Here is a 26,605-nt window from a genome sequence, read left to right on the forward strand (position 1 = left end):
TTTTGACATTCAGTCCCTTAACCACTCGAGGTATTGGCACCATATCTGTCATCAGAACATGGTTGCCACTGTCTAAAAGATTAATGTAGGTCAGATTCACTTCCATGCATAACCTTTAGACAAACATGCCATGTTAATCTCTGCAATGCTCAAACGTGCAGCTGAGTAGCGTGCACGGTGCAGTGGCAAGGTTGTGCTCTGCAATGACTGTGATGGAAAGAGCTACCTGAAAGGTTTCACAGTGCCATTTCATTTCCATGCTGCTCTGTCCTGTCTGGCTACCAAGTGACCGCTGCGTGCATAAAGCTTTCTTTAATTCTTAATGTAAATCCTTGAAAATTTAGTCCATCCTCTGAAATCAATACTTCTGACAGGAGAGCTCCCTGACTCAGTGGGAGATCAAAATGATAAATTGCCTCCGCATCAGCCTGGCCTATCAGTGCCCTGCACACAGATGGGTAAGGGAAGACACAAAGCAGCTTCATCAGTCACGTGTCATCCAATGACCAATGTTTGTCAGAGGCTGCTGCAGGAAGGACTGCAGCAGTTTGTTCTGCAGATGAGATGTATTGTACATCACCGTCAACTGATCCCCTGACAAACCCTTGGCACAAGATTTGGAATTTTGAAGTCGAAACTCGGAAGGAGAAAAAGCCATATTCAGCAGTCAAAAAAAAAATGAAAACAAGAAACGCACAATTCATTGCCACGAAAAACTATAACCAAGTGAGTAGAATTTAAACAATGCAGTCCAGTAAAGCAGAAGACTTCCCTATAGCTCCTCTTTAATCTAAAATTGTTATAGTGAAAACCTCATGCCGAAGCCAGTCAGATAAAACAGAAAATGTGGATTAAAGTATTGCCTTCACGGGGTTCTGTGAGACAATGAACATAATTGAACATATACATTATAAAAGGGCGGAAAGTACTAATATGGGAACTGCTGCACTGCTCTAGAAACATAACAAAGACAAACAGATAAATGGATCCAAGACAAAAGCATACACTTTAAAATAATTTTATGCTGTGTCTTGCTTTTCTATCACATATGAGCCAAAGCACTGTGTAATATATCTGGGGACAAAACACTACCAGGAATGCAGTCCATTTAATCAACCAGCACACTTTTTTATTGACAATTTACTAGAAACTAAACAAAAAACATGACTTGTGTCTGTGTTGGACAGATTCTGAAGGGTTGCAGTTAGTCAGGTTTTGTGTGCTTGCAGAAGTGAAGGAGACCTCTAAAATGGAGACCAATTCAGTTGCAAAAATGTTAAATAGCAATTTAAGGTGACACTACATCTGGAAAACAATCTGGATACCCAGTAATATAGGTGACAGCTTTGGTCAGGAGACCCAATTTTTAAAAGGAGTGCTGTGTAAACATTACTGTGCAGTTCTGGAAATGCAATGTTGAACATGTTCTCACTTATCTAGAAGAATAAAGCACACGCACTATTACAAGATATATCCCACCCCAATGACTGCCTCAGATCCACTATTAACACAGCTCCATCACAAGCAACAAACAAATAACAGCACTTGTATCTGAAGCAAATGTACTTTACATTGGGGAAAACAAAACAAAAAGGGTGCTCCAAGCACAATCTCTGCCATCTTGGCACTGTGCCAGCCGAGGCAGCTGGCACAGTGTGCTCACATGCTTGTCGACTAAGCCCAGTTTCCACAATGGCTCTTAGTACAGAGACACAAAGAGGGGAGGCTCAGTATCACATCTTGTACATGGACCTGAGTGATCACAGAGGCCGACAGGCCTTGCTATTCGATGACGTGTCATATTTTTTTAAATGTTGAAACATTTTCAAAAATGGAAAATCATGGCCAGCAAAAATACCTGACTCATGTTAGAATTTTTATAAGTTAACATACACATACCTGAAGCCTATTTAATCATCATCACACTACTGTAGTTAGTTGTGTGTAATAATGCAAATAGTGCATTTGTGTGCTACTTGCGCCATTTTTATTATCAGAACTGTCAACATTGGGCAAATGTGAGATTTTCTGTTACAAGCCATATACTTGCTTTCACCAAAAACATAAACATAGCTAAAAGCAGTCAGTTGTGTCTACCACATGGATTACAGGGAATGGCCAAATGAGATTAATGCATTGTTTTTCTTTACTCTCAGCTTTTTTCTCCCTTTCTTCATACTTTTCCCATAGCTTGCCTTGCTGTGGGCCTTTCTTACTTTCTCTTTCCAGGATGCTGCTATAAATTCACTTTTACAAGGATTTCTTGCTCTTTTGAGGCTAGGGTTAATGTACACCATTGAGCCAGAATTGCGCTTCACACTGCATTTGGTTTTGCTCAACATGGAATTAGGTGCTGCTGATACTGGATGCTCGAAATGGAAAGGTGTTCAATTCCCTGCACTGAATTCATTGACCTTGCTACATACATAATAAAGCCGATTAAGCTCCCTATTTTATTACACTGCTAACACAGCACAACCATTACTTTTCATCTCTGGGATGCCCAACATTGCAACACAAATCAACTGAGTTCAATGTGTCCTCATGAGCTGTGTAAAGGACTTCAGGTCTGAGATATGCATCTTAGCACCATCACACAATATTGCATCAGTAGATACAGAATAATTATTATTTTATTCTATTAGATGAGATAATTCCACAGCACTTAGCCTACCTTTGTTTCCACACCTCCTCCCCAAGTATTTGACTTGAGCTAAATAAATAGCATTGTGAAGTAACTTCTGATCACATAACTAACCCTTTGAAAGCTGAATTTAATTTGTACCTTAGTGCACTAAAAAATGGTTTCACATGATTTAAAACTTCACAAATGATTGTACAATTTGTGACGATTAGGATAAACAACAGCAAGGCTAGGACAGAATTTTATTACTGTGTGGTGGATCAGCATTGAAAATGTGCCATTTTGTTACCAGTCAGTTTGTGCATTTAACATCAGTGCACTAGAATTTCAAATATTCATCAAAAGGGAAGTAGATTTGCATGACAATGCAAATTCAGCCATTTTCTCATATGGTACTCTCTTTCTTAATACAAAGCATGAAGAAAGGCTCTTATATATTATTGATGCATTGGGGTATGGTATGAATTAGTTTAAGTACAGGGATAAACATTTCTTTTAATAATAAAACATGCATACCCTCAATACTCCATTGTGCACTGTAATCTGTGTAATCAGTAACAATGTGCAGCTCTACATTGTGTTTCAGCTCCTGATGCTCGGAAACCCATTTAGTTCATATTACAGAGTCGATTTCAAAGCACTAGCATTGACACCAAAATAACTGCACACACAAATTTGTACTTGCAGATTTCTTGAAAAGATCGGATTGCAACTTTAATTTTCTGACATAAGAACATAATAAATAGGAGCAGGAGTTGGCATTTAAACCCTTTGAGCCTGCTCTGCCATTCAATAAGATCATGGTTTATCTTCTATCTCAGCTCCACTTTCCCGTTGTATCCCCATATCCCTTGACTTCCTTAGTATCCAAAAATCAATCGATCTCTGTCTTGAATTACTCAATTACTGAGCATTCACAGCCTTCTGGGGTAGAGAATGCCAAAGATTCACAACCCTTTGAGTGATTTTTTTTTTCCTCATCTCAGTACTAAATGACCAACCCCGTATTCTGAGACTGTGGCTCTGTGTTCTAGATTCCCCAGCTGGGGGAAACATCCTCCCAGCATCTACCCTGTCAAGCCCCTTAAGAATTTTATATGTTTCAGTGAGATCACCTCTCATTCTTCTAAACTCTAGGGAATATAGACCTATAGTCTACTCTGACCCCCTGATCCTTCCCTGATATTGGGGAAAGGTCCACCAGACCAAAAGTGCACTGTGGACTCATACAGGTCATCTGAGAACTCAACTGGCCCTCAGCTAGAAATGTAACTGGTTGCCAGGAGCAAGTGTTTATGTTTGTTGTCGATAATGCAGGGGAAAGCCATCTTTTAAGGTGGCGCTCTGTGCCACCTTATTTATAGTACAACACTGCTGATGAAGTGAGGTTGTCTCTGGTGGCAATGGTGTAATATAACTATGACATGAAGTACCGTCAGCAGTACCTGAATGCTAGGCTCATATCAATTTCACCTCCTCCTCCTCAGACCACTATAAAAGAGATGCATCATCACAAATGGGGAGACAGAATAACATCACAAATTTGGGCTCTATGAAATACATTCTTACTCTGATATCAAGTGAGTAAAATACAACCCATTGTTAGCAGTGCTGTTCACTTAAAATTAAGCACTGGAACACTTACTGGTTCTCTGATATAAAAGGTTGCCATGGCTACTAAAGGTCAAGCATCAAGTGTCAACATCAGAATCCAACATCAGATTTAAAAATTCTACAAAGAATTGTCTAGAAAATTAACTTTTTGTTTTATTTAGTTTACAGCTTTTTTTTAGTCGAAGCATCCAGCATAGATGATACCATCAGGGGAACTGGTTGAGAGAAGTGACTGAGTTTGATGACACTATGGAAGTTAAACATCAGGTCAAATTCCTTCTCCTTCCTCAACCACACTACCTCATCATCAGTTTCGGTGGAACTGGTGTGCAAAAATGTGTTCCCAGTTCTGGGAAACAGAAAGCGTGGCAATGATGAGTGCAAAAGAAATGCTCTTTTTCCCACCCTGCTTAATCTTTTCTTCCTTGGAAATGTTTTTCTGTTGAATCCGTGAATCTTAAAGTATGGCGTTCTTCAATAACTAGACGGAGGCTGTAGATTAACAATCAACAGGTGTTTACTGGAGGAGGGTAGGCTAAAGACTAACAGTACAGATGCCTGCTCAAGGCTTATATACAGGTGTGGTCACTGCCGGTACTACAGTATACAGGAGCTGTAAAAGTAGTTCTCTCTTAAAGGTACATACACTACAATTCCTCCCCTTTTAGATTAACAGCACCCATTACATTCTAATAACAGTTAACACTTTAACATGCACATTTAACTGAAATAGTCCATTTATAGATTCAGTCTTTGGGGCGGCTTCCTGATCCTTTCTGAATAGCGCCTTTCCTGAGTGTCTTGTTCTTGTTGCGGAGGCGATTCTGGCCCACTTTCGTCGGTTAGTTCATCAGTTTCCACTGCTACTGTTTCTGGGGTAGATGCTACCGGTATGTTGGGTTCATCCCCAGGTACGCGAGACATGGGGTTGACTCGTTCCTGTGATGCTAGGATCTGGTCGACGTGGCATCTCACAATGTTCTCCCCGACATCCACTGTGTACATTAGTGGCCCCTGCCATGTGCATATCGTTCCGGGTTGCCATTTCTCTGTTCGGTAGTCGCGGGCCAAGACTGGTTGTCCTACATTGAAGCTCCTTGTCGGCTTCTCATTGATGTGCTGGAATTGCTTATCCTCAACATTTCTTTGCACATTTGGTCTGAGCAAATCCAGACGAGATCTCAACATTCAGTTAAAGAACATCATGGCTGGGGTCTGGTTGGTAACTGCATGTGTTGCATTTCTGTAGGCTAACAGGAAATTGTCCACCTTATGCTGTATTGGAATGTCATCATCGCACATGGCCCTTATTGCCTTTTTAAAGGTTTGTACGAACCTCTCAGCCAATCCATTTGTGGCTGGATGATACGGGGCGGATGCATAATGCCTTACCCCATTCCTTCTCATAAATTTTCGAAACTCTTCGGACACAAACTGTGGTCCGTTATCAGAGCAAATCTGCTCTGGCAAGCCGTTCCTGGCAAATATGGTCCGTAGGACTGCAATCGTTTTCTCCACAGTGGTGAAGGACATTTTGATCACCTCAGGCCATTTCGAGTGCGCATCCACTGCTATTAAGAACATTGAGTCCATGAATGGACCAGCAAAATCAATATGCACCCGTTGCCATGGAGAGGAGGGCCACTCCCATGGGTGTAGAGGGGCATGTGGTGGTGCATTTTGGACCTTCTGGCATCCTGAGCAGCTCTTTGTTAGGTCCTCGATTTGTTGATTGATCCCCGGCCACCACACATAAGCCCTAGCAAGGCTTTTCATTTTCACCCCTCCCAGATGGCCTTCGTGAAGCTCATTGAGCACTCTCTCCCTTAACTTGGGTGGAATTACCACTCGGGATCCACACATCACTGTCCCCTGGCATACTGACAGCTGTTCTCTTCTGGATGAGAATGCTGGCAACAGTGAGTCGCCATGTGTTGGCCATCCCTTCACCGTCAAATCATATACCTGAGACATTGTCGGATCATTTCGGGTCTCCTTCTCTATATCCGCGTTAGTTACTGGCAAGCGTTCAATTATCGACGAATAAAATATTTCGATAGGGTCCACTGCTGGTGCTTCCTCCACAGTAGGCAGTGGCAGGTGTGATAGCCCATCAGCGTTTCCATGCTGTTTCGTGCCCTTATACTCTATTTCATATTGGTTTGCCCCTAGAGAAAGGGACCATCTTTGTAGCCGTTGTGCAGTCATCACCGGAACGCCCTTCTTTGGATTAAAGATGGAGACAAGTGGTTGGTGGTCAGTCAGCAAGGTGAACTTCTGCCCATGCAGATAGTGGTTGAATTTTTTTACTCCCCATACTAGGCTGAGGGCCTCCCTGTCAATGTGGGCGTAGTTGCGCTTGGCTGAGGTTAGTGACCGAGACGCAAAGGCTACTGGCCTCTCCAACCTGTCTGGGAATTTGTGCGATAGCACCGCTCCAATACCATAGCTCGTAGCCCATATTCCTTTAATCTAGTGAGCACCTTCTCCAGGTTGGCGAGGTGATCACTGTCATTTTCGCCCGTGACCAGGATGTCGTCCAAATAACACTGGGTCCCTGAAATCCCTTGCAGGACTTGATCCATTGCCCTTTGCCAAATAGCCGGAGCCGTGCTACCCCGAACACCAGCCGGTTGTATTGGTGTTGATCGTGAGGTATTGTTTCGAGGCTTCTTCTACCTCCATTTGCAGGTACGCCTGGGCCAGATCAATCTTAGTGAAGCGTTTACCTCCAGATAGCGAGGCGAAAATATCTTCAATCCGTGGAAGCGGATATTGTACCGTGTGAAGGACTGGGTTCACTGTCACCTTAAAATCCCCACAGATGCGGACCTTCTTTGGTTCCCCAGGCGTATTACTCAACGACCTCTTCATTACAGGAACGATGGGTGTAGCCCACTCGCTCCAGTCCACTTTGGACAGTACTCCTGAATGTTCCAAACCTTCCAGCTCTGCTTCGACGGCTGGTCGGATCGCATAGGGCACCGGTCTGGCCTTAAAAAACTTTGGGCTTGCATTTTCCTCTATTTTAATTGTCGCTGTGATGCCTTTTAGTGTTCCGAGTCCCTCCTGGAACACTTCTTGTGCGTCAGTTAGCATTTTTGACATTCGTCCAGGTGTGACGTCGTCATCCTTTTTGGCCTCAACCTTCAGTGCCTGTATGGAATGCCAATCTAATTGTATCTTCCGGATCCATTCATGACCTCGTAGTGGTGGTCCTCCATCTGGCAATACATATAGGTCCATTTTAGGTATTTCCTGGCTTTTGCACATCACGTTCACCCTTATTTTTCCTTTGGGGTAGACTTTTTGCCCCATGTACGTCTTCAAGACAATCTCTGTAGCTTTCAAGGGTATATGTGAGAATAGCTGCTTGTAGTCCCTTCGGTTTATGACTGTTAGGGCTGATCCTGTGTCCAATTCCATTTTCACTTGGACTCCGTCTATCTTGAGCGTGACCCAGATAGTCTGGTGATCCTCCATTTTGATTACCTTATGTAGTTTCAGACAACCCAGCTCCTTGCTTCCGGAGTCTGTATCACTTTTCTGTTCGTCTGAACTACTGTTCATCACCTTATGTACCTTTTTGTACTTCTCCTGTGGAGATTTCTTGCTGCTGGTTTTCTTCCCTGACCTGCAGACTCTTGCTATGTGTCCTGCTTTTCCACACTGTCTGCACACTTGGTCCTTGAACCAACAATCCTTCTGGTCGTGTGTTGTTCTGCCACAGCGATAACACTTCCCTGCTCCATATGACATTTCATTGGTGCCATATTCTTGCGGTCTCCATTGTATCTCTGCAGCGCCCCATGCGGCTGCTTCGTGTGATACTGCCATGCTGAAAGCCTTGTCCAGCGTAAGATCCTTTTCTGATAGAAGCCGTTTCTGGGTTCCTTCACTTTGAAGCCCACACACAAATTTGTCCCTTAACGTATCTGCTAGTCCCATTCCAAACTGGCAGTGTTTCGATAGCTTGCGCAGTTCCGTTAAATACTCAGCATTACTTTCGTCTTTATGCTGGTTCCTTTTGTGGAACTTAAATCTTTCTGCTGTCAGCAGCGGTGTGGGGTTTAAGTGGTCCTGTAGGATTTCCACTATGCTTTTGAATTCCTTATCCACTGGCTTCTCTGGGGTTACTAGGTTTCGCAGTAAGCCATACGTTTTTGCACCCATGGAATTCAACAAAACCAGTGCTTTCCTGGCATCTGGCAATTCATTCACCTTGCAGTACACCTCAAGGTGTTCCACATATGTCGCCCAATCTTCGACTTCATTGTCGAACGCAGTGACACTGCCACTCTTCGGCATCCCTGGGTGTGGTTAGACTTTCTAAAATGGCGTCTCCCGCGCTCTCCCTTCTTCTCCGCTGGCTCAAAATGGCGTCTCCCGCGCTTTCCTTTCTTCCCGTGCTCGCCCTTCTTCTCCGCTGCGGCTTCAAAAATGGCGTCTCCCGTGCTCTCCCTTCTTCTCCGCGGCTCAAATGGCATCTCCCGCGCACCTTTCTTTCCCCGCGGACGCTGCTCAGCCCTTGAGCCCTGGCTGCGCTCTGTGCGTTCTCCTGTGCGCCTCTCTCATTGCCGCCCTTCGGTCCTGAACCCCGGCTGTGCTTTACCCTCTCTCTCTTTTTGTTTTCCGTCGACGCTGCTCGGCCTTCAACCCCGGCTGCACCCTGTGTGCTTTACCCTCTCTCTTACCCCATCGATGCTGCTCGGCCTTTTCTGTGCCGTCGGTCGGCTCCTGCCGCCGCTGTCCGGGAAGGGTCTGCGCTGTACCTGTTGCCAGTCTGTTGCTGGATCGTCGTGGCTGGAGAACCAAGCCCAGCTCTCAACAGCCTCCCCTGCGATGTTCACTCTGTGCCGGATGATTGGGCGGTTGCTCGTGGTCGATGCCCGTGCTTCTGGCCTCGACTTTCTTCCACCGTCCTCCCGGAGCGAATCCTTGGAAGGAAATGCAGAGTTGCAGGTAGATTCGAATCGACCCCGTCGCCACTGTTAAATCCATGAATCTTAAAGTATGGTGTTCTTCAATAACTAGACGGAGGCTGTAGATTAACAATCAACAGGTGTTTACTGGAGGAGGGTAGTCTAAAGACTAACAGTACAGATGCCTGCTCAAGGCTTATATACAGGTGTGGTCACTGCTGGTACTACAGTATACAGGAGCTGTAAAAGTAGTTCTCTCTTAAAGGTACATACACTACATTTTCCACCTGATGTAACTGGATTTAGATCTTCAGCAGGCCAATTGAGTGCTTGCACGACAGTGGGAAGATGATTTGAACTTTTTGTTCATATTTTGTCTCAAGTCTTCCTTTTTATGCTGAAGAATTTAAATGCAAAAATAATGGTCTTACTCAGTTGGCCCTCAGTTAGAACAAATGACAATTACAAGAGGCAGAAGTTTGTGTTTGCTTTAGGCAGCGCAGGAAAATGCCACCTTCTAAAGTGATACCCTGGGCGTGATCTGCCAGCCCTGGGGAAGCGGATATGGAGGTGGGACTGCCGGGAAAATGGCAGTATCTGGGGGCGGGTGCCCATCCCAGTCCCAACCCACCTCCATGCCACCTTCCAAGGAGATGGGTAGCCAACCCGCGCCGGGTCCCGTCTCCTCGAGGCAGGAAGGGGATTACAGCCACTTAACTGCCTGCGAACAGGTAGTTAACAAGCAGTTAAGAGGATTATCCCAATTTTTCCAACAGAGGCGCAGTCTTCCCAACGTCGGGAAAACCCGCCAGGGTCACCGAGGCGAGCAATGGGTCTGCTGGGGTCAGAGTGGTGCAAAAGTGCGTTGTGAAGGTAAGTGATGGGTGCAAGTGTGAAGAGGTAAGTATGTGAGGTGAGTGGAAAGTGATAGAAAATGTTTACTTACCTTTGTTTCTTTCTGCAGTCTTCAACAGTTGGGGATGCGGAGAATCTCGCTTCTCACCGGCAGAGATGACAGACGGCCGCTGTTTCTCCAATGCAACAACCATCTAATTTCTGCTAAAGAAAGAGGTTTGATGAGTCTTGAATTCAAGGACTCATCAAACAACATAGAATGTCAGTGTTTGACAGCTTCACAGAGCTGTCAAACGATGACAATTCATCTGTCAAAAAGATGAAACGTCATACGCTGACGTTCTCTGTAACCAGCTTCCCCTTAATTGGCCTGCTAAGCCCGCTGGGTGGGCTGAACAAGGTCAATCAAGGGAAAATAGCGTGGGTTGGCCACAAGTCGATGGAGGCGGTACAATGACCCGACAAGCAGCAGTCCCGCCTCCAACACGCACCCATTGGCAAAATCGCCCCCAAAGTAGCTAGAAAGGTGCTGGTAACTGTTTTGTGCCAGTACCAAGTCCATATCGCCCACGGACAACAAAATCTTACACCAACATTCCTACCTCAGAAGTGCTTCCATTTTGAGAGTGTACGTTAATTCACAGCAAATGAGGAAAGGAAACTGGAGTGTGAGCCACTGTATGGAACACTCACACACTGCCTAGTGGCTGCTACCATTGGAGATCGAGCAAATGCCAGAAGCAAGTGACTGGAAGAAGCTGAATGCCACAGTGGAATTTAGAACCGGAAGGAAGGGGATTAATATAAAATAATGAGGCGAACAAAAGAAAAATGTTCATATCCTCATTTACAATACTAATTTACATGGTATATGAAGTGTAATCCGGTATAATCCAGAAATAGATTTCAGACAATTGAGGGGATGTTTAATGAGGAGTGAATCTAGACAGTAAAATGAATGACATAAAAAGTAAAATGAAGCAGATGAACAAATCTTATATTGATTCTGTATATAGCCCAACGTAAACCAGTTTTCCTGTAATACTGTAGACTCAGCTGAAGCATACATCTAATCTGATCTGTCGATAGAAACAGATAAATCACCTTTGAACAACACCCACAAACTCATTCCTCTAATCCAAATACTTTCCACTTGTAAGTGCCCTCACATTTTTCACACTGACATTTCAAATTACACATTCATATTTTATTTCCCACTAAAACCCACCACGTTCAGACTAAAACAATGGTAGATTACATGTTTTGGATTTCTTTGTTACATAAGATTTATAAAATTTGGCAAATGCTCATATGAAGGAAGAATTTGTATAAATGTGTGTGCACAATGTGCGTGTGTTCATATGTGTTGGGGGCAAAGTTGTTTTCTAAAATCCAGTATTTTTTTTAGATTGCATTAATTGCCACCAGTTAGGTCATATTTGTCCTGTAGTAATGGTGCTGCTGAAAATGATTTAACTTGGTGGTACGTATTTTATTCCAGTGACCTATTCAGCCAATTATTAGAAGATAGATACAATTACCTTAGCAATACTGAAAATTCTGAATATTTACATTTTTAAATAGAAGGTGTTTGGTAAAATGAGTGCACATAACATAGCAATCACTGATAAGTGACACCCAATTTGGTGTTCACCTAATGTGTGCAACAAATCTTTGCATCACATTAGTGCATAGGAGAAAATAGGGTAGTCAGAAAAATAATGGGTTTTACTTCAACAACTGGATAAGTCTTCAACATAACTTGTCTTTTCCAATACAATTATCATTTACTACCTTAGATTGTAGGGAAGAGGTCACTGTCATTTTCAAAATGAAAGTCATTTAATAATCATGGGTGTCAGACCAAAAAAAATTGACTTGCTGTTTCTTTTGGTATTGCGATATCCTCTCCACTTTTGATCATGCTTAAAAACAGTGTATTGTGTGTACTGATAGTCAAAAGGCACAGAGAAGAGAACATATAGTTACAGCAGATGAGAACCCTGTTGGACTGAGATACCCATAAAATTAAATCCTTGATTTGCTATTATGTTTATAGATTCTTTAGTGAAAAAATATAAACAAATTAAATGTGATACAATTAATTTTTCTACTTTAAAATTTCCATTCACAAAAAGGGAATGTAATTACTAAGGAAAGAGCACTCAAAATTAAGAAAATTGAAAATCGTGCATTAAAAAAAAATATTTGAAGAGCAAACAGGCAATTCTTGGGTGCACATAGGGTTGCAAACTCCATCTGCCATTTGGGAATTAATTTTTCTCTTTTTATAAAAATCTTGGGGGTGAAATTGTGTGTCTTTGCGCCTCCCATTAGCGCCCCCGGGGACGGCGCTGACATCAACTCCCGCCGTATTCGGCAGGAGTTTTGCGGCAGCACTACAGCGTTGCGCCATCGCCATGCGCATCGCCCCGGACCCGAAATTGACTTCCACCCCCTGCAGCAGACCTGGCCAGCGACGCCCACATCCCAAGAATGAATAGAAGAAAGAGTTAATAGAGGAAGGATCAAAAGGGATCAAAACCAGTCAAGATTGGGCACTCCAGGAAAAAAATGTAGAAATGATTCAAAAGGATAAATTTTACCTGAAATTGGTTGGTAGGGAAAGAAAAACATTTAAACCTATAGGGATAATAATTGGGTAGCGTTTGGGGCACTAGTGTTAGCGCCCCGAAAAAGTTAGCACCCCCGTGGCCGATTTTCCCAGGTAGCACCCCAAGAGGGAGGAGAGGCGCTACTGGAAGCGCCCCACGTCTCTCTTGGGGTGCTGCGAGCCAATATCGCTGCGCTACGTGCCGCGGTACTGTAGGCCTTCCTCCCCTTATTAAAGGGGAGGAGCCTGGCACAGTGCATCCCAGCGCCCAGCTGGGCCACCAGGGATCGGGAGTGCCGGCAAACGAACCCAGCACTCAAGAAGAGTGCCGGGCTCATGGTGAGCAGCCAGCACCCCGCGGGGGGGTCTTCATGGGGGCCGGGGACAGCAACGGGGGCAGGTGCTGGCAGGCGGCCAGCAACAAAAATGGCCGCCCGCCACCTCCTCTTTAACTAGTGCTGCCCCGGTCGCAGGTAGGCCCCTCTGACCCCGGCGGACATAGCGTCCGGTGATAAGTCGGGGGGCGCCACCAAATATTACGGCTGGGGCATAAGCGGGGCGCTACGCATGGTGATGATGTCATTGCCGGCAATGCAGCGCCGCACAGCGCTAACAGTTAGCGCCGCCGCTAACCTCCCACTGAATTTCACGGGAGGTGTTAGTGGCACTTCGCCCAGGCGCTAGTGATTTGTGCCCCGTTAGCGCAAATCAAACAAATTTAGCCCCCATAGAACTTTAACTAGACTACTAGCTGCCCAGGCGTAAAACTGTGGTTGGGGATAAGCCGGCCATTAAAGAAACTGTCAAATTTTTATTTCCATTAATTTCTATATTGGTGGCCCATATGCAGTGCCAGTTTTACATCCAGGTGCCAAGTTGAGCATTTACCACTAAAAATCCATCCAGCCTCAATGCGAACCAACGTTCAGAGCCTCGGCGTGTCACACACTGAAAAGGATGGCAAACTGATGTTTCAGATTCCAAGAGTCACAAGACTTCAAGGTAATATTACATTATCTGCCACATCAATGTCTAATGTACCTTAATACTCATGTTAGAAATTTCTCGTTTCCCTTAAACTTCTTTAAAAAATTCTACTGAGGGAATCAAGTGCCAGGACAGAACTGTAATTATTGTGAGCACAAGAAAAACAATTCTTCACACGACTTTCAGCTTTACGAAATAAACATTTAGAATAAAACTAGTACATTTAACAATGTGAAGATTTTCCCACATACAGAGTGGTGAAGCTCACATTACTGAGAAATAAAATGCTGTACTTCAATAAATCACAATTTAGTGAACATGACGAAACTCATTAATACCATTTGTCTATATGTCTAGATATTTGATGAAAGCAGTTGAGTCTCATTTCAAGTCCTAACCTTTCCATGCTTTTCGACCCAGGCACATTACCACAGTCTATTAAATACTGTGCCAAAATAATCTGCTCGAAATAAAAGTAGGAGTGAAATCCCATTAGACAATCTACTGAGGATAATGGTCTGGACGTTGCAGTTCATATGTTCCTCTAATCCTATCAAAATTATATTGATGAACTATTCCTGTTTCCAGCTACATTTGTATGGCACAAATACTCTAACAAGAGTCATATGTCTAAAATGCAGTTTGCTGTTCAGACACATTAAACAAAGGGCTTTCATAAATCAAACATTTTCCAATTAAACCTGCATTTTAAGGCAAACTACCAGTCAACCACATAACATCTTTTCGCAACAAACCGTTTTTAATGATGCCATTTAGTTGCTCGACACAGTTTCTAACAGATTGCAATTATTACTGACTGAATTGTTAAGAACACCTTTATCTTGCTCACACAACTTCCAAGTTGATAGATGAGCATGTCGTGCTACATAGCCCTTACTAAACATCAGCACCATTGTGGGGTCTTGTAGAGACTAACTTTACAGGCATTCTGTACTCTTTCTTTATCTTGGAATTTCCCAGTGCATCCGTGCATTTGTGGTCCCTCATGACAGTTCCATTCATTTGACTAATCACCATGACTCTTCTGAGAGCTTCCTTTTTAGTGGGCAATCGAGAATGCAGACACCTAGTCTGTTAATGAATTTTGAACAGAGAATAGGTTTGATACGAATTCAATAACAGCTGTTAATCATCCTTAAAAAAAACACTTTTAGCTTCTGTTTAGCCTATTTATAGCACATATCTATTTACATTAGCTGGTGATGTGCACTATCCTATTAGACAAAAGTGCAAAAATGCAGCTGAATACTGCACACTGCTGATAGTAAAGCAGAGGAATACATGAGAATATTCAGATGATTATCGGTGTTACAAAGTATAATTAGATAGAAATGCAATCCAGAGAATAATTCATACTGGAATGGAATCAGATGTAATAAAATGACACCCTCAGAACAGTTCAAGGTAAACATATTTTAAAATAAAAACGCATTATTAATGTTACATGAACCTTTACATTTACCCACCTCATAAATATGTGAGAATTTGCATGTGAGATAAAGAAACCTTTTACCTCTGGATATTTAATCCAACTCAGACAGGTGTGATAAATGTCACCTTTTGAGAGTGCAATGAATTTTGACAATATCAGTCAAATTCAGTCAGTGTGTCCAAAGCTCAAAAGGGTTGCCATTTCCAGGGTGTCAGCTATGAATGGATGTCCGGTGATTTTGTGGAAATGCACAATTCTTACTGGATTCAGTCAGTTTCACACAAAATACTGCATTTTAGTCATGCCAACAGATGTATAATTTATAGGCCAGAGATATATTTGGACTTCAGAAGCTATGGACCTGTTAGTTGGAATGCAGAATGTTGATCATGAGCTGTCACAAAGTTGGCATCTCTGGTTTTGCTGTCTTTGTCTTTTTAAAATTGCAAACTGCAAAGTCCAAACACAACCAAACCCGTTTGGTTTTAAATAGCTCTCCAATCTCTTGAGAGTCTCCCCTATCTATGATGACATCAGCACTTGTGAGCTCCATTCCTCTCACACGTACTGCAAACTGTTGTGAGGATATTTTAACCAAATACTTGCCAGCTTGAGGGGACCAGGTGGGAGGTGGGCAAGGTGGACTTTGCATCCACTGCATTGTCTCAATCCTGACCTCACTGCAACTTCAAGGTCAGCCATAATAATTTTGCAGCAAGCTCCCGGAGTAAAGAACACCTGCCGTTGGAAGCTCACTCATCGTGGGGTGGAATTTCTTGCACTGCCATAAGATTTAAAGGTCTGCAAAGGCACCTTAAAAGGTGGAGCGAAAACCTACATCATCAATTTAGATTAAATAATTGGATGGAGAGAGGTGAAGGTGCACCAAAGATTACTGATACCTCAGTAGAAGTGTAACTAGAGCAAATGAAGCAGGGGAGGCTGGCATTTAAATGCTTCCAGCAACACTCAGTGAATGTGGATGGAACTCTACAAATGAGTTTAGAGACTTCACCAGAGTAGCCTAGTTAGGACCACCTATTATTAACTTATATGAGGTACGTGTACAGTCTTTACTTTTCATCACACTATCAAAATGGCAATCAAGCTTCAATGTACATTATAGGGCCCCGTTTTGCATATTAACAGGGCCCACCACATGCCTTAGGCGGGTTCTTGGGAAGAAAGCATTGGCCACACTGTTGATGGGAACAGGTCGGTGAGTACTGCACAATTTTCAGGGTGCTACTGCTAGGCGGGAGGCCTCACGATCTCCCACATGGAGTCAAGACCAAGAGTAGTCTTCCGATGCAATGAGATTAAAGAGCAGGGATAATGGGACAAGGGCATGCATACGGAATTCAGTTCAGTCATCATTTTAAAGTCATATATTGAGTCATTGTTATAATACTTTGATTTTATGTTATTCATTGTTAAAGAGAAAAATATACAGAAATTTGGGAAGAGGAACAGAATTGGTTGCAGCACAGAAATTTCCCTGCAGCACCAGCACTAACAGGAGGGTGTAATTACAGTGTGACAACAGGCAGTTTCAGTTATAAATATGGACACAGAAATTTATAATGGTAATACTGTAGTTCACAGGAAGTGCACTCAGACGTAAGAATGTTAATTTTTTTTTAAATTCATTCTCTAGATGTATGCATCACTGACAAATGTTTATAATTTCATATGAAATTCCTTTGTCCATTATTTAAGATAATAGTCCCAGTTGGGCTAACACCTTCCTTTAAATAGTGAACAAAGTAATTTTAAACAAAAGCATTAGCATGTTTGTTAATAACGTCACACGGTGCTACTTCAAACCCAATGGGCACTTTGTTGCACCGTGCCACGGGTGGTGTAAAGTCTGTAGGTATTATGGCGAATTAATACACAGACTACAAGAGTAACTTTAACAGGACTTTACTATTCGAAGGTCAGGGCGAATCTGCCCAATAAATCCTGACACAGCACTTATATACCGGTGTGGTCACCGTCGGTATTACAGTATACAGCAGCCAAGATAAAGTAGTGCCACACCTAAAATAGTTCTCTTAAAGGTGGACGGTTACATACAATAGTTCTCTTAAAGGTAGAACAGTTACATACACTACAATCCTCCCTTTTTAGCTTACAACATACTTGTTCCCCATTAAACATAACATCATCACATATCCAACTTATGTAAACACAGTTCACAGATGTAGTCTCTGCGGAAAACAGTTCACAGATTCAGTCTCTGCGGAAAACAGTTCACAGACTCAGTCTCGGTGGAGGCGCCTCCTGTGCTTCTTGACTCGGTCCGGACAATGCCTCGGTGTAGTCGGTTCACATTTCTGGAGTGACTCATCCAATAGTCCTTCACTGGACTTAACAGTTTGAACTTCCGTCACTTCTGAACCAGCATTGCTGACTTCTAAAAGCTTGAGTACGTTGGGAAGTTTTTCTACTTCCAAACTGATTTTGCTCCATTCGGAGGGACCACGTGCGTGATCTGGTATAGGTGATAATGGTTCAGATGGTCATCATCTTCTGCTTCGTCTTTTCCTTTTCTGCTTCTTGGAGACTCTCTGGGCTCCACTGTCAGCTGCCAGCTGCATGCACAGCTCCTCCTTCTCGTCCTCCTTTTTCCGTAGTAGCGCCACCATCTCCCGATGTTCCTTAGACATTTTGTGATTCTTCATGGTTTCTTCACTTTGGGAGTTTTCATCACAAGCTGGGCAGAACAGGTCATCGTAATATTCGGTGTCGTCCAACAGGTCATGGTAATATTCGGTGTCGTCCTGAGCTAGGCCAGCGAGAGGGTCTTCTATTTCCTCCATACCCAGCTGGACATTAGCCAGCTTTTGTTCCAAATCCAGACATCTTTCCTGAAGAGAGTTCTTCAGGCGTTCAGCTTCATCCAGCTTTTTCTGGGCTTTCTGCAAGTCTTTTACTAATGACATCATTTGTGATTGCAATACTTCAACTTCATTCGGAGATTGATTGATTGTATTATTCAATCCCTCTACTGGAGTAGCTGTTTCAACATTCTGTTGTTCACATTGACGTGAGTCAGCGTACTTTTGGCATCCAAGTAAAATCTGTGTTGCAACCTCAGCTATTTCCATAACTTTTGAGAGCTCCGAACCCCTTTCCTTTGAAGATTGAAGCTCGTGTTCAAATTGTTCCCATTGCAGAGTCTTGTCCCTCAGCATATGAAGGAGTTGGCTGACCGTTAACTCTTCTGACCTCAGACGTTTCCCAGTAGCTGCAGGGCTGTTTGTAACCTTGCCCTGGGGCTCCTTTGCTGCTTTTACTTCGCCATCATCCGCAGCCTCTGTAGTGTATGTAACTGTTCTACCTTTAAGAGAACTATCGTATGTAACCGTTCACCTTTAAGAGAACTATTTTAGGTATGGCACTACTTTATCTTGGCTGCTGTATACTGTAATACCGACGGTGACCACACCAGTATATAAGTGCTGTGTCAGGATTTATTGGGCAGATTCGCCCTGACCTTCGAATAGTAAAGTCCTGTTTAAGTTACTCTTGTAGTCTGTGTATTACTTCGCTATACAACCCACAGACTTTACAGTGGCGACGAGTTCGATCTTACCCTGCGGCAACAATACTTCTGAAGAAGTAAACGAGCGTCGAGAAGAGGCACCCGCCCTCGTCGTTTTGCTGAGAGAAAACTCGAGTCTGCAGACCAAGAAAGGAGGAAGATTTCAAACATGAAGTCTTGCATCAGCAACAGGCACGGATTGTCCCTTCTGCCACGGTGGTGAGTGAGCCGATCAACACGAGAAGCAAGTCGGCCACGGTGACTGTGAGTAAAGGGAAAATAGAAACAAATAAACGGAGGATAAGGGTGGTGCACTCGACCATGGTGGAGGGGGTGAAAAAGGCCAGACAGTGACTGAGGCCACGAAGCGCTGCGACCGGATCGTAAGGCGCGGGAAGAGATAAAAATAAATAAACCGCGGAGAACGCAGCCGCAGCCGGGGAGGAAGCACCGGACTGCGAGAGGCTGGGAGGAGCGATTGGGTGAAAAAGGTCGGACAGTGACCGAGGCCACGAAGCGCTGCGACCGGGATCATAAGGCGCGGGAAGAGATAAAATAAATAAATCGCGGAGAACTCAGCCGCAGCCAGGGAGGGAAGCACCGGACTGCGAGAGGGCTGGGAGGCGCGATTGAGAGCCGCGCGAGTGGGAGAGACAGAGCCCGAGCGAGAGCCGCGCGAACGGGAGAGACAGAGCCCAGGAGAGAGCGAGCGAGAGCCGCGTGAGCGGGAGAGACAGAGCCCGAGCGAGAGCCGCGCGAACGGGAGAGACAGAGCCCGAGAGAGAGCGAGCGAGAGCCGCGCGAGCGGGAGAGGCAGAGCCCGAGGAAGACTGAGCGAGATCCAGCCCAGCGGCTGAGACCGTTCGCTGTCAACGGGTTGTACCCAGAGCCGGTTGCCCGGCCGAGAGAAGGGAACGCGCTGAAGCCGAAGCGCAGGCGGCGAACCCCGAAAGCCAGCGGCCGTCGCCCGAGGGAAAAGCTTACCCCTCCCGCCAGGGGAAGAAAAGCAGGAACCGCCATCTTGAAAGTGGGCGGGGAAAGAAGATAAGCGCGGGAAACCGCCAGTAGGCGGAGAAAAAGACAGAAGCGGTAACCGCCATTTTGAAAGGGGCGGGGAAAGATAAGCGCGGGGAAACCGCAATCTTAAAAAAAAAAAAATTTTTAAAAAAGAGTTAAAGAAATATTTCGTTGTTGTTTATCAGGGAGGTGAAGGTGCCTAAGCATGGTAACATCAACGATTTCGATTCCGAGGTAGAAGATTGGGCCACGTATGTAGAATGCATTGAGATATATTGTGAGGCCAATAAAATAGAGGATGATGATAAAGCTATAACCTTGCTAAACTCGATGGGGGCGAAGACATACGGGCTATTGAGGCATCTTCTAGCACCAGTTAAACCGGCGGATCAAACCTTCGATAATATTGTTGCTGTCCTGAAGGATCATTTTAACCCCGCACCGCTGATGTTAGCGGAACGATCTAAATTTTACGGGAGAACGCAACGAAAAGAGGAAAGCAACGCGGAGTCCTTGGTCGAGCTGCGTAGACTAGCGAAATACTGCCAGTTTAGAGGAAATCTGACAGAGGCATTGCGAGACAAGTTCGTGTGTGGATTGTCAAAGGAAGGAACGCAAAAACGACTACTCGAAGAGAACGATCTTACACTTGATAAGGCTGTCCTTATTGAAGCATCGCACGAAGCCGCAGCGAGAGGCACGGTGGAAATGCAGCGGAAGACAGCGGTACTCAGTGTGGATCAAATGACTTCGGGTACAACGAAATGTTCTCGTTGTGGGAAGACAACACACGACCAGAACCAATGCTGGGTTAAAAACCAGGACTGTAGGAAATGTGGCAAGCTTGGCCACATAGCTAAGGTATGCCGGTCAGGAAAGAAGAACAACAATAATAAGTCACCGCAGAAGAAGTACAGAAAGGTACATGAGGTGACTGGGAAGAGTCCAGATGAACAGAATTCGGACTCAGACTCCAACAGCAAGGCACTGGGTAGTCTGAGGATTCATAATGTGAGTAAAGAAGCTGACCGACAAACTATCTGGATCACACTACAGATTGCAAAAGTCCAAGTGAAGATGGAAGTGGACACCGGATCGGCGGTGACGGTCATGAATAAGCATGATTACAAAAAGTTATTCAAACGTATTCCCCTACGGGATGCGGAGATAGTATTGCAGACATACACGGGGCACAAAGTATACCCCATCGGAAAGATAGAAGTCAAGGTGAGATACAAAGACAAAGTTCACCAAAGGATGGACTTGTATGTGCTGCCCGAGGGAGGTCCACCACTTCTGGGACGGGAGTGGATCAGGAAAATAAAGATAGACTGGCATTCACTAAACATAATGACGGTAGATTCCGGGAAGGAAGAGGTCAAACCTGAACGGTTGTCCAGAATATTGGACGAAGCTAAAGAGGTATTCCAGCAAGGACTGGGAACACTGAGAGGAATTAAAGCAAAAATCAAGATTGCAGAACATGCAAGCCCAAAATTTTTCAAAGCCAGATCGGTACCTTACGCGATACGACCTGCTGTGGAGGCAGAACTGGAAGAGCTTGAACGTTCAGGGGTACTGTCTAAGGTGGACTGGAGTGAGTGGGCCACGCCCATTGTTCCCGTCATGAAGTCTTCATCAAGTAACAAGCCAGGGGGACTGGGGAAGGTCCGCATCTGCGGAGATTTCAAGATCACAGTTAATCCGGTGCTTCACACGGTACAATACCCGCTTCCGCGGATTGAGGATATCTTTGCTTCATTGTCTGGCGGGCAACACTTCACCAAGATAGACCTGGCACAGGCATACTTACAAATGGAAGTCGAGGAAGAGTCGCGCCAGTATCTCACAATCAACACGCACAGAGGCTTGTATCGTTATAATAGACTGGTTTTTGGAGTAGCTTCGGCTCCAGCAATTTGGCAGAGGGCAATGGAGCAGGTCTTACAAGGTGTTCCAAGCACGCAGTGTTACTTGGACGATATCCTGATTACGGGAGAAGACGAGGAGGAACACCTCACAAATTTGAAACTGGAGCTCACCAGGTTGAAGGAATATGGCCTTCGAGTTAATCGCCAGAAATGTGAGTTCTTCCAGAAACGGATCTCGTACTGCGGTCATGTCATTGACCAAGAGGGGCTGCACAAGTCGCCTGACAAGATAGAAGCTGTCGTGAAGGCCCCCGCTCCGGAAAACGTTTCACAGTTGAGATCGTTTCTGGGGTTGATTAATTATTATCACAAGTTTCTGCCAAATTTATCCACGGTGCTACATCCGCTGAATGCTCTGTTACGGAAAGAAGTGCCATGGAAGTGGAGCGAGGACTGTAAAAAGGCCTTTCGCAGAAGCAAGGCGTTGATTACCTCTGAGGAAGTGTTGGCTCATTTCAACCCAACGTTACCTCTTCGTCTAGCTTGTGATGCTTCCCCTTATGGAATTGGAGCAGTACTTTCACACAAGTTACCAAATGGCTCGGAAAGGCCAGTCGCATTTGCGTCCCGATCGTTGACCTCCGCGGAGCGAAATTACGCTCAGATAGACAGGGAGGCCCTCAGCCTTGTGTGGGGAGTAAAGAAATTCAATCATTACCTGCAGGGCAAGAAGTTCACATTACTGACAGACCACCAGCCGTTGGTGTCCATATTCAACCCTAACAAGGCCGTTTCCACTATGACAGCGCAAAGGTTACAGAGGTGGTCCGTGTTACTTGGGGCACACCAATATGACATTGAATACAAAAGCTCCAAACAGCATGGAAATGCTGATGGGTTATCGCGCCTACCGTTGCCGGTAGTAGAAGAGGCGGCTACAATGGACCCGGTAGAAATGTTCCACTCATCCATAGTAGAATGTCTACCAGTAACCAATTCGATGATCGAGAATGAAACAAGAAATGACCTGACTCTCTCACGGGTCTACGATCTAACAGTGGAGGGATGGCCAGCACATGGCGAACCAACACTGCCAGCATTTTCGCAACGGAAAGAACAGCTGTCAGTGTGCCGAGGAACCTTGATGTGTGGATCGAGAGTGGTGATCCCACCCAAACTTCAGCATAAGGTGCTAAAGGAACTTCACGAGGGGCATCTGGGTGGAGTGAAAATGAAGAACCTAGCAAGAGCGTTTGTGTGGTGGCCAGGTATTGATGGAGACATCGAGGAAATAACCAAGAGTTGTCTAGGATGCCAGAAGGTCCAAAATGCGCCACCACAAGCTCCTCTGCATCCATGGGAGTGGCCCTCATCTCCTTGGCAAAGGGTACACATCGACTTTGCTGGTCCATTTATGGACTCAATGTTTCTAATAGCGGTGGATGCACACTCCAAGTGGCCGGAGGTAATAAAGATGTCCTCCACCACCACGGAAAAAACCATCACAGTATTAAGGACCATGTTTGCCAGGAATGGGCTGCCGGAACAGGTCTGTTCTGATAATGGACCACAATTTGTGTCCGAAGAATTCAGGAAGTTTTTAAAAAGCAATGGGGTCAAGCACTACACGTCAGCCCCATACCATCCCGCCACCAATGGCTTAGCTGAAAGGTTTGTCCAGACCTTCAAGAAGGCCATAAAGGCCATGGGTAATGAGAACATCAACTTACAACATAAGGTAGATAGCTTCTTGTTGGCGTACAGGAATGCAACACATGCGGTCACAAATCAAACTCCCGCCATGATGTTTTTCAATAGAAGACTAAGATGCCGGCTGGATTTGATTAAGCCAAACGTCAGAAGGGACGTAGAGAACCGGCAATTCCAGGGCATGAATGAAAGGCCAACTAGATCTTTTCAGACAGGTCAACAAGTTTTGGCCCGGGACTACCGTACCGAGAAATGGCAGCCGGGAACTATTGTAAAAAGGCTAGGGCCGCTGCTGTATACAGTGGACATTGGTGACAACATAATAAGGCGCCATGTTGACCAGATCATAGGGTCATCCACAAAGAGCCAACCTACTCCACAACCTTACACGGCTAATGGAGAAACAGAGATACCCAGAGCACCTACCTCCGATCTGGTAATACTGGAATCAGATGATCCTGACACTGTCCTTCAAGCTGAATCGGCCTTGCCGGAAGAACCTACTACCCCGCCGAAAACTACTACACCACCGAGGCGTTATCCGGACAGAGTCAGGAGACCACCAGAGAGACTGAACCTGTGAACTGTTTTACATAATTTGTATATATGTTCTAATGATATGGTTAATGGGGAATAAGTATGTTGTAAGCTAAAAAGGGAGGATTGTAGTGTATGTAACTGTTCTACCTTTAAGAGAACTATCGTATGTAACCGTTCACCTTTAAGAGAACTATTTTAGGTGTGGCACTACTTTATCTTGGCTGCTGTATACTGTAATACCGACGGTGACCACACCAGTATATAAGTGCTGTGTCAGGATTTATTGGGCAGATTCGCCCTGACCTTCGAATAGTAAAGTCCTGTTTAAGTTACTCTTGTAGTCTGTGTATTACTTCGCTATACAACCCACAGACTTTACAGCCTCCACCATTCGAATTTCCACAAATGAATCGTCCGGTGATGCTGCACCCAACTTCAGTAGGAGCTCGGAATTCATGGCGACCAAATCAGCCTTTTCTGCCTGCAACCTGCTAACAAGCGCCTTCAGTTGCTGAACATCTTGCTCCACCAGATTAGAGCACGCACCTTCAGAAACCGAATCAGCTTTGATTCGTTTGGCCTCCTTGCGCAGACGGTTTGTGTGCTCCTGCTCCTTTTTCTCCATCAGCTGTTTCTGTTGTCTTTCCAGGTTCTCCCACTCTGTGTCACAGAACTTTTTCATTGCTTTCATCTCTTGCTCGAGATGGCAACTCAATTGTTCTAATTGCTGTTGTAATTTGAAATGGAGTTGAGTTCGAGCCCGGTGTTCCTCAGAATTGTGCATATCTGTAAACTGGACAGACTCAGAATTCTCTGTCAAACTATGTTGTTGTTGTTCAGTGGAATTCTGTTCTGAAACTTTGTTCTCCTCTGAAGCATAAGCATTTATGCCCTCCTTCGTTTTTCCAACCTTAGTCAGCAAGTCCATTTTAGACTTGTCTTGCGCACCTGGGCTGGTCTTATCGTCATCCGTTTCAGAGTCTGAGCTGATTGTCTTCACCGAGTTCTCACTCATTATTGCTTTTAGGTAGTGCCATTCCATGTTTATTTCCCAGATCCACTCCCGTCCCAGAAGTGGTGGACCTCCCTCAGGTAGTACATATAAATACATTCCTCAGTGTTCTTTGCCCCTGTCTCTCACCTTGACTTTTATCTTTCCCATGAGGTATACTTTCTGCCCCGTGTATGTCTGCAATACGATCTTGGTATCTCTCAAGGGTATGTGTGAGAACAGCCGGTTGTAATCCCTTCGATTTATGACTGATAGGGCTGATCCTGTGTCCAATTCCATGTTCACTTGGACTCCGGCTATTTTTAGCATGATCCAGATAGTTTGCAGGTCAGCTTCCTTACTCACATTGTGAATTCTCAGACTACCCAGTTCCTGACCGGTTGGGTCTGAATCCGAATTCTGTTCATCAGAACTCTTCTCAGCCACCTTGTGTACCTTGTTGTACTTTTCCTGCGGTGACTTTTTTTTGTTGTTGTTGGTCTTCTTTCCTGACCGGCATACCTTAGCTATGTGACCAAGCTTGCCACATTTTCTACATTCCTGGTTTTTAAACCAGCATTGGTTCTGGTCGTGTGTTGTCTTCCCACAACGATAACATTTCGATGTACCCGAAGTAATTTGATCCACACTGAGTACCGCTGCCTTCAGCTGCATTTCCGCTGTGCCTCTCGCTGCAGCTTCGTGCGATGCTGCAATAAGGACAGCCTTATCAAGTGTGAGATCGTTCTCTTCTAGCAGACGCTTTTGTGTTCCTTCCTTCGACAACCCGCACACAAACTTGTCTCTCAATGCCTCTGTCAGATTTTCTCCAAACTGGCAGTATTTCGCTAGTCTACGCAGTTCGACCAAGTATTCCGCGTTGCTTTCCTCTTTCCGTTGCGTTCTCGCATAGAATTTGAATCGTTCCGCCAACATCAGTGGTGTGGGGTTCAAATGATCCTTCAGGACAGCAACAATATTAGCGAAAGTCTGATCCGCCGGTTTAGCTGGTGATAGAAGATGCTTCAATAGCCCGTATGTCTTTGCCCCCATTGCGTTTAATAAGGTGAGAGCTTTATCATCATCTGCTATCTTATTGGCCTCACAATATATCTCGATAGGTTCTACATACGTGGCCCAATCTTCCACATCGGAATCGAAACCGTTGATATTACTACGCTTAGGCATCTTCACACTCTTCCTGAGAAACGACGAAATATTTCTTTAACTTTTTTTTTTCCAAAATGGCAGTTTCCCACGCTTGTCTTCTTTCCCCGCCCACTTTCAAAATGGCGGTTTCCCGCTTCTGTCTTCTTCCCCGCCTACTGGCGGCTTCCCGCGTTTCTTCCCCTGGCAGGAGGGGTAAGCTTTTCCCTCGGGCGACGACCGCTGGCTTTCGGGGTTCGCAGCCTGCGCGTCGGCTTCAGTGCGTTCCTTGTTCCCTTTTCTCGGCAGGGCAACCGGCGCTGGGTACAACCCGTTGACGGCGAACAGTTTCAGCCGCTGGGCTGGATCTCGCTCAGTCTCCCTCGCTCGGGCTCTGTCTCTCCCGCTCGCTCGGGCTCTGTCTCTCCCTCAGCGGCTTCCAATCGCGCCTCCCAGCCCTCTCGCAGTCCGGTGCTTCCCTCCCCGGCTGCGGCTGAGTTCTCCGCGATTTATTTATTTTTATATCTTCCCGCGCCTTACGATCCCGGTCGCAGCGCTTCGTGGCCTCGGTCGCTGCCCGGCCTTTTTCACTCCACTCGCGCCTCCCAGCCCTCTCGCAGTCCGGTGCTTTCCTCCCCGGCTGCGGCTGAGCTCACCGCGGTTTAGTTATTTTTATATCCTCCCCGCGCCT

The 26,605-nt window shown here is 45.1% G+C and overlaps 1 protein-coding gene across 15 annotated transcripts in view; it reads right to left on the minus strand.

The window, feature by feature from the left end:
- The window catches only part of nrxn1a (neurexin 1a), a 2,435,560-nt gene that overhangs the window by 98,443 nt on the left and 2,310,512 nt on the right, over nucleotides 1-26,605 (minus strand). Inside the window, exon 1 of one of the 15 annotated variants that reach the window (XM_085981322.1) lies at nucleotides 227-1,521. The exons of the other annotated variants lie outside the window; for them this stretch is intronic. Within the exon in view, the coding sequence (XP_085837448.1) occupies nucleotides 227-259 (33 nt within the window). The 5' untranslated portion in view covers nucleotides 260-1,521. Of the gene's footprint in view, nucleotides 1-226; nucleotides 1,522-26,605 lie in introns of those variants that run through there. 15 annotated transcript variants of the gene reach the window in all.

Source organism: Somniosus microcephalus, chromosome 3, assembly GCF_052327205.1.
Source record: "Somniosus microcephalus isolate GS21.2 chromosome 3, FLI_Smic_1.0, whole genome shotgun sequence".
In the NCBI taxonomy this organism is placed as follows: Eukaryota; Metazoa; Chordata; class Chondrichthyes; order Squaliformes; family Somniosidae; genus Somniosus; species Somniosus microcephalus.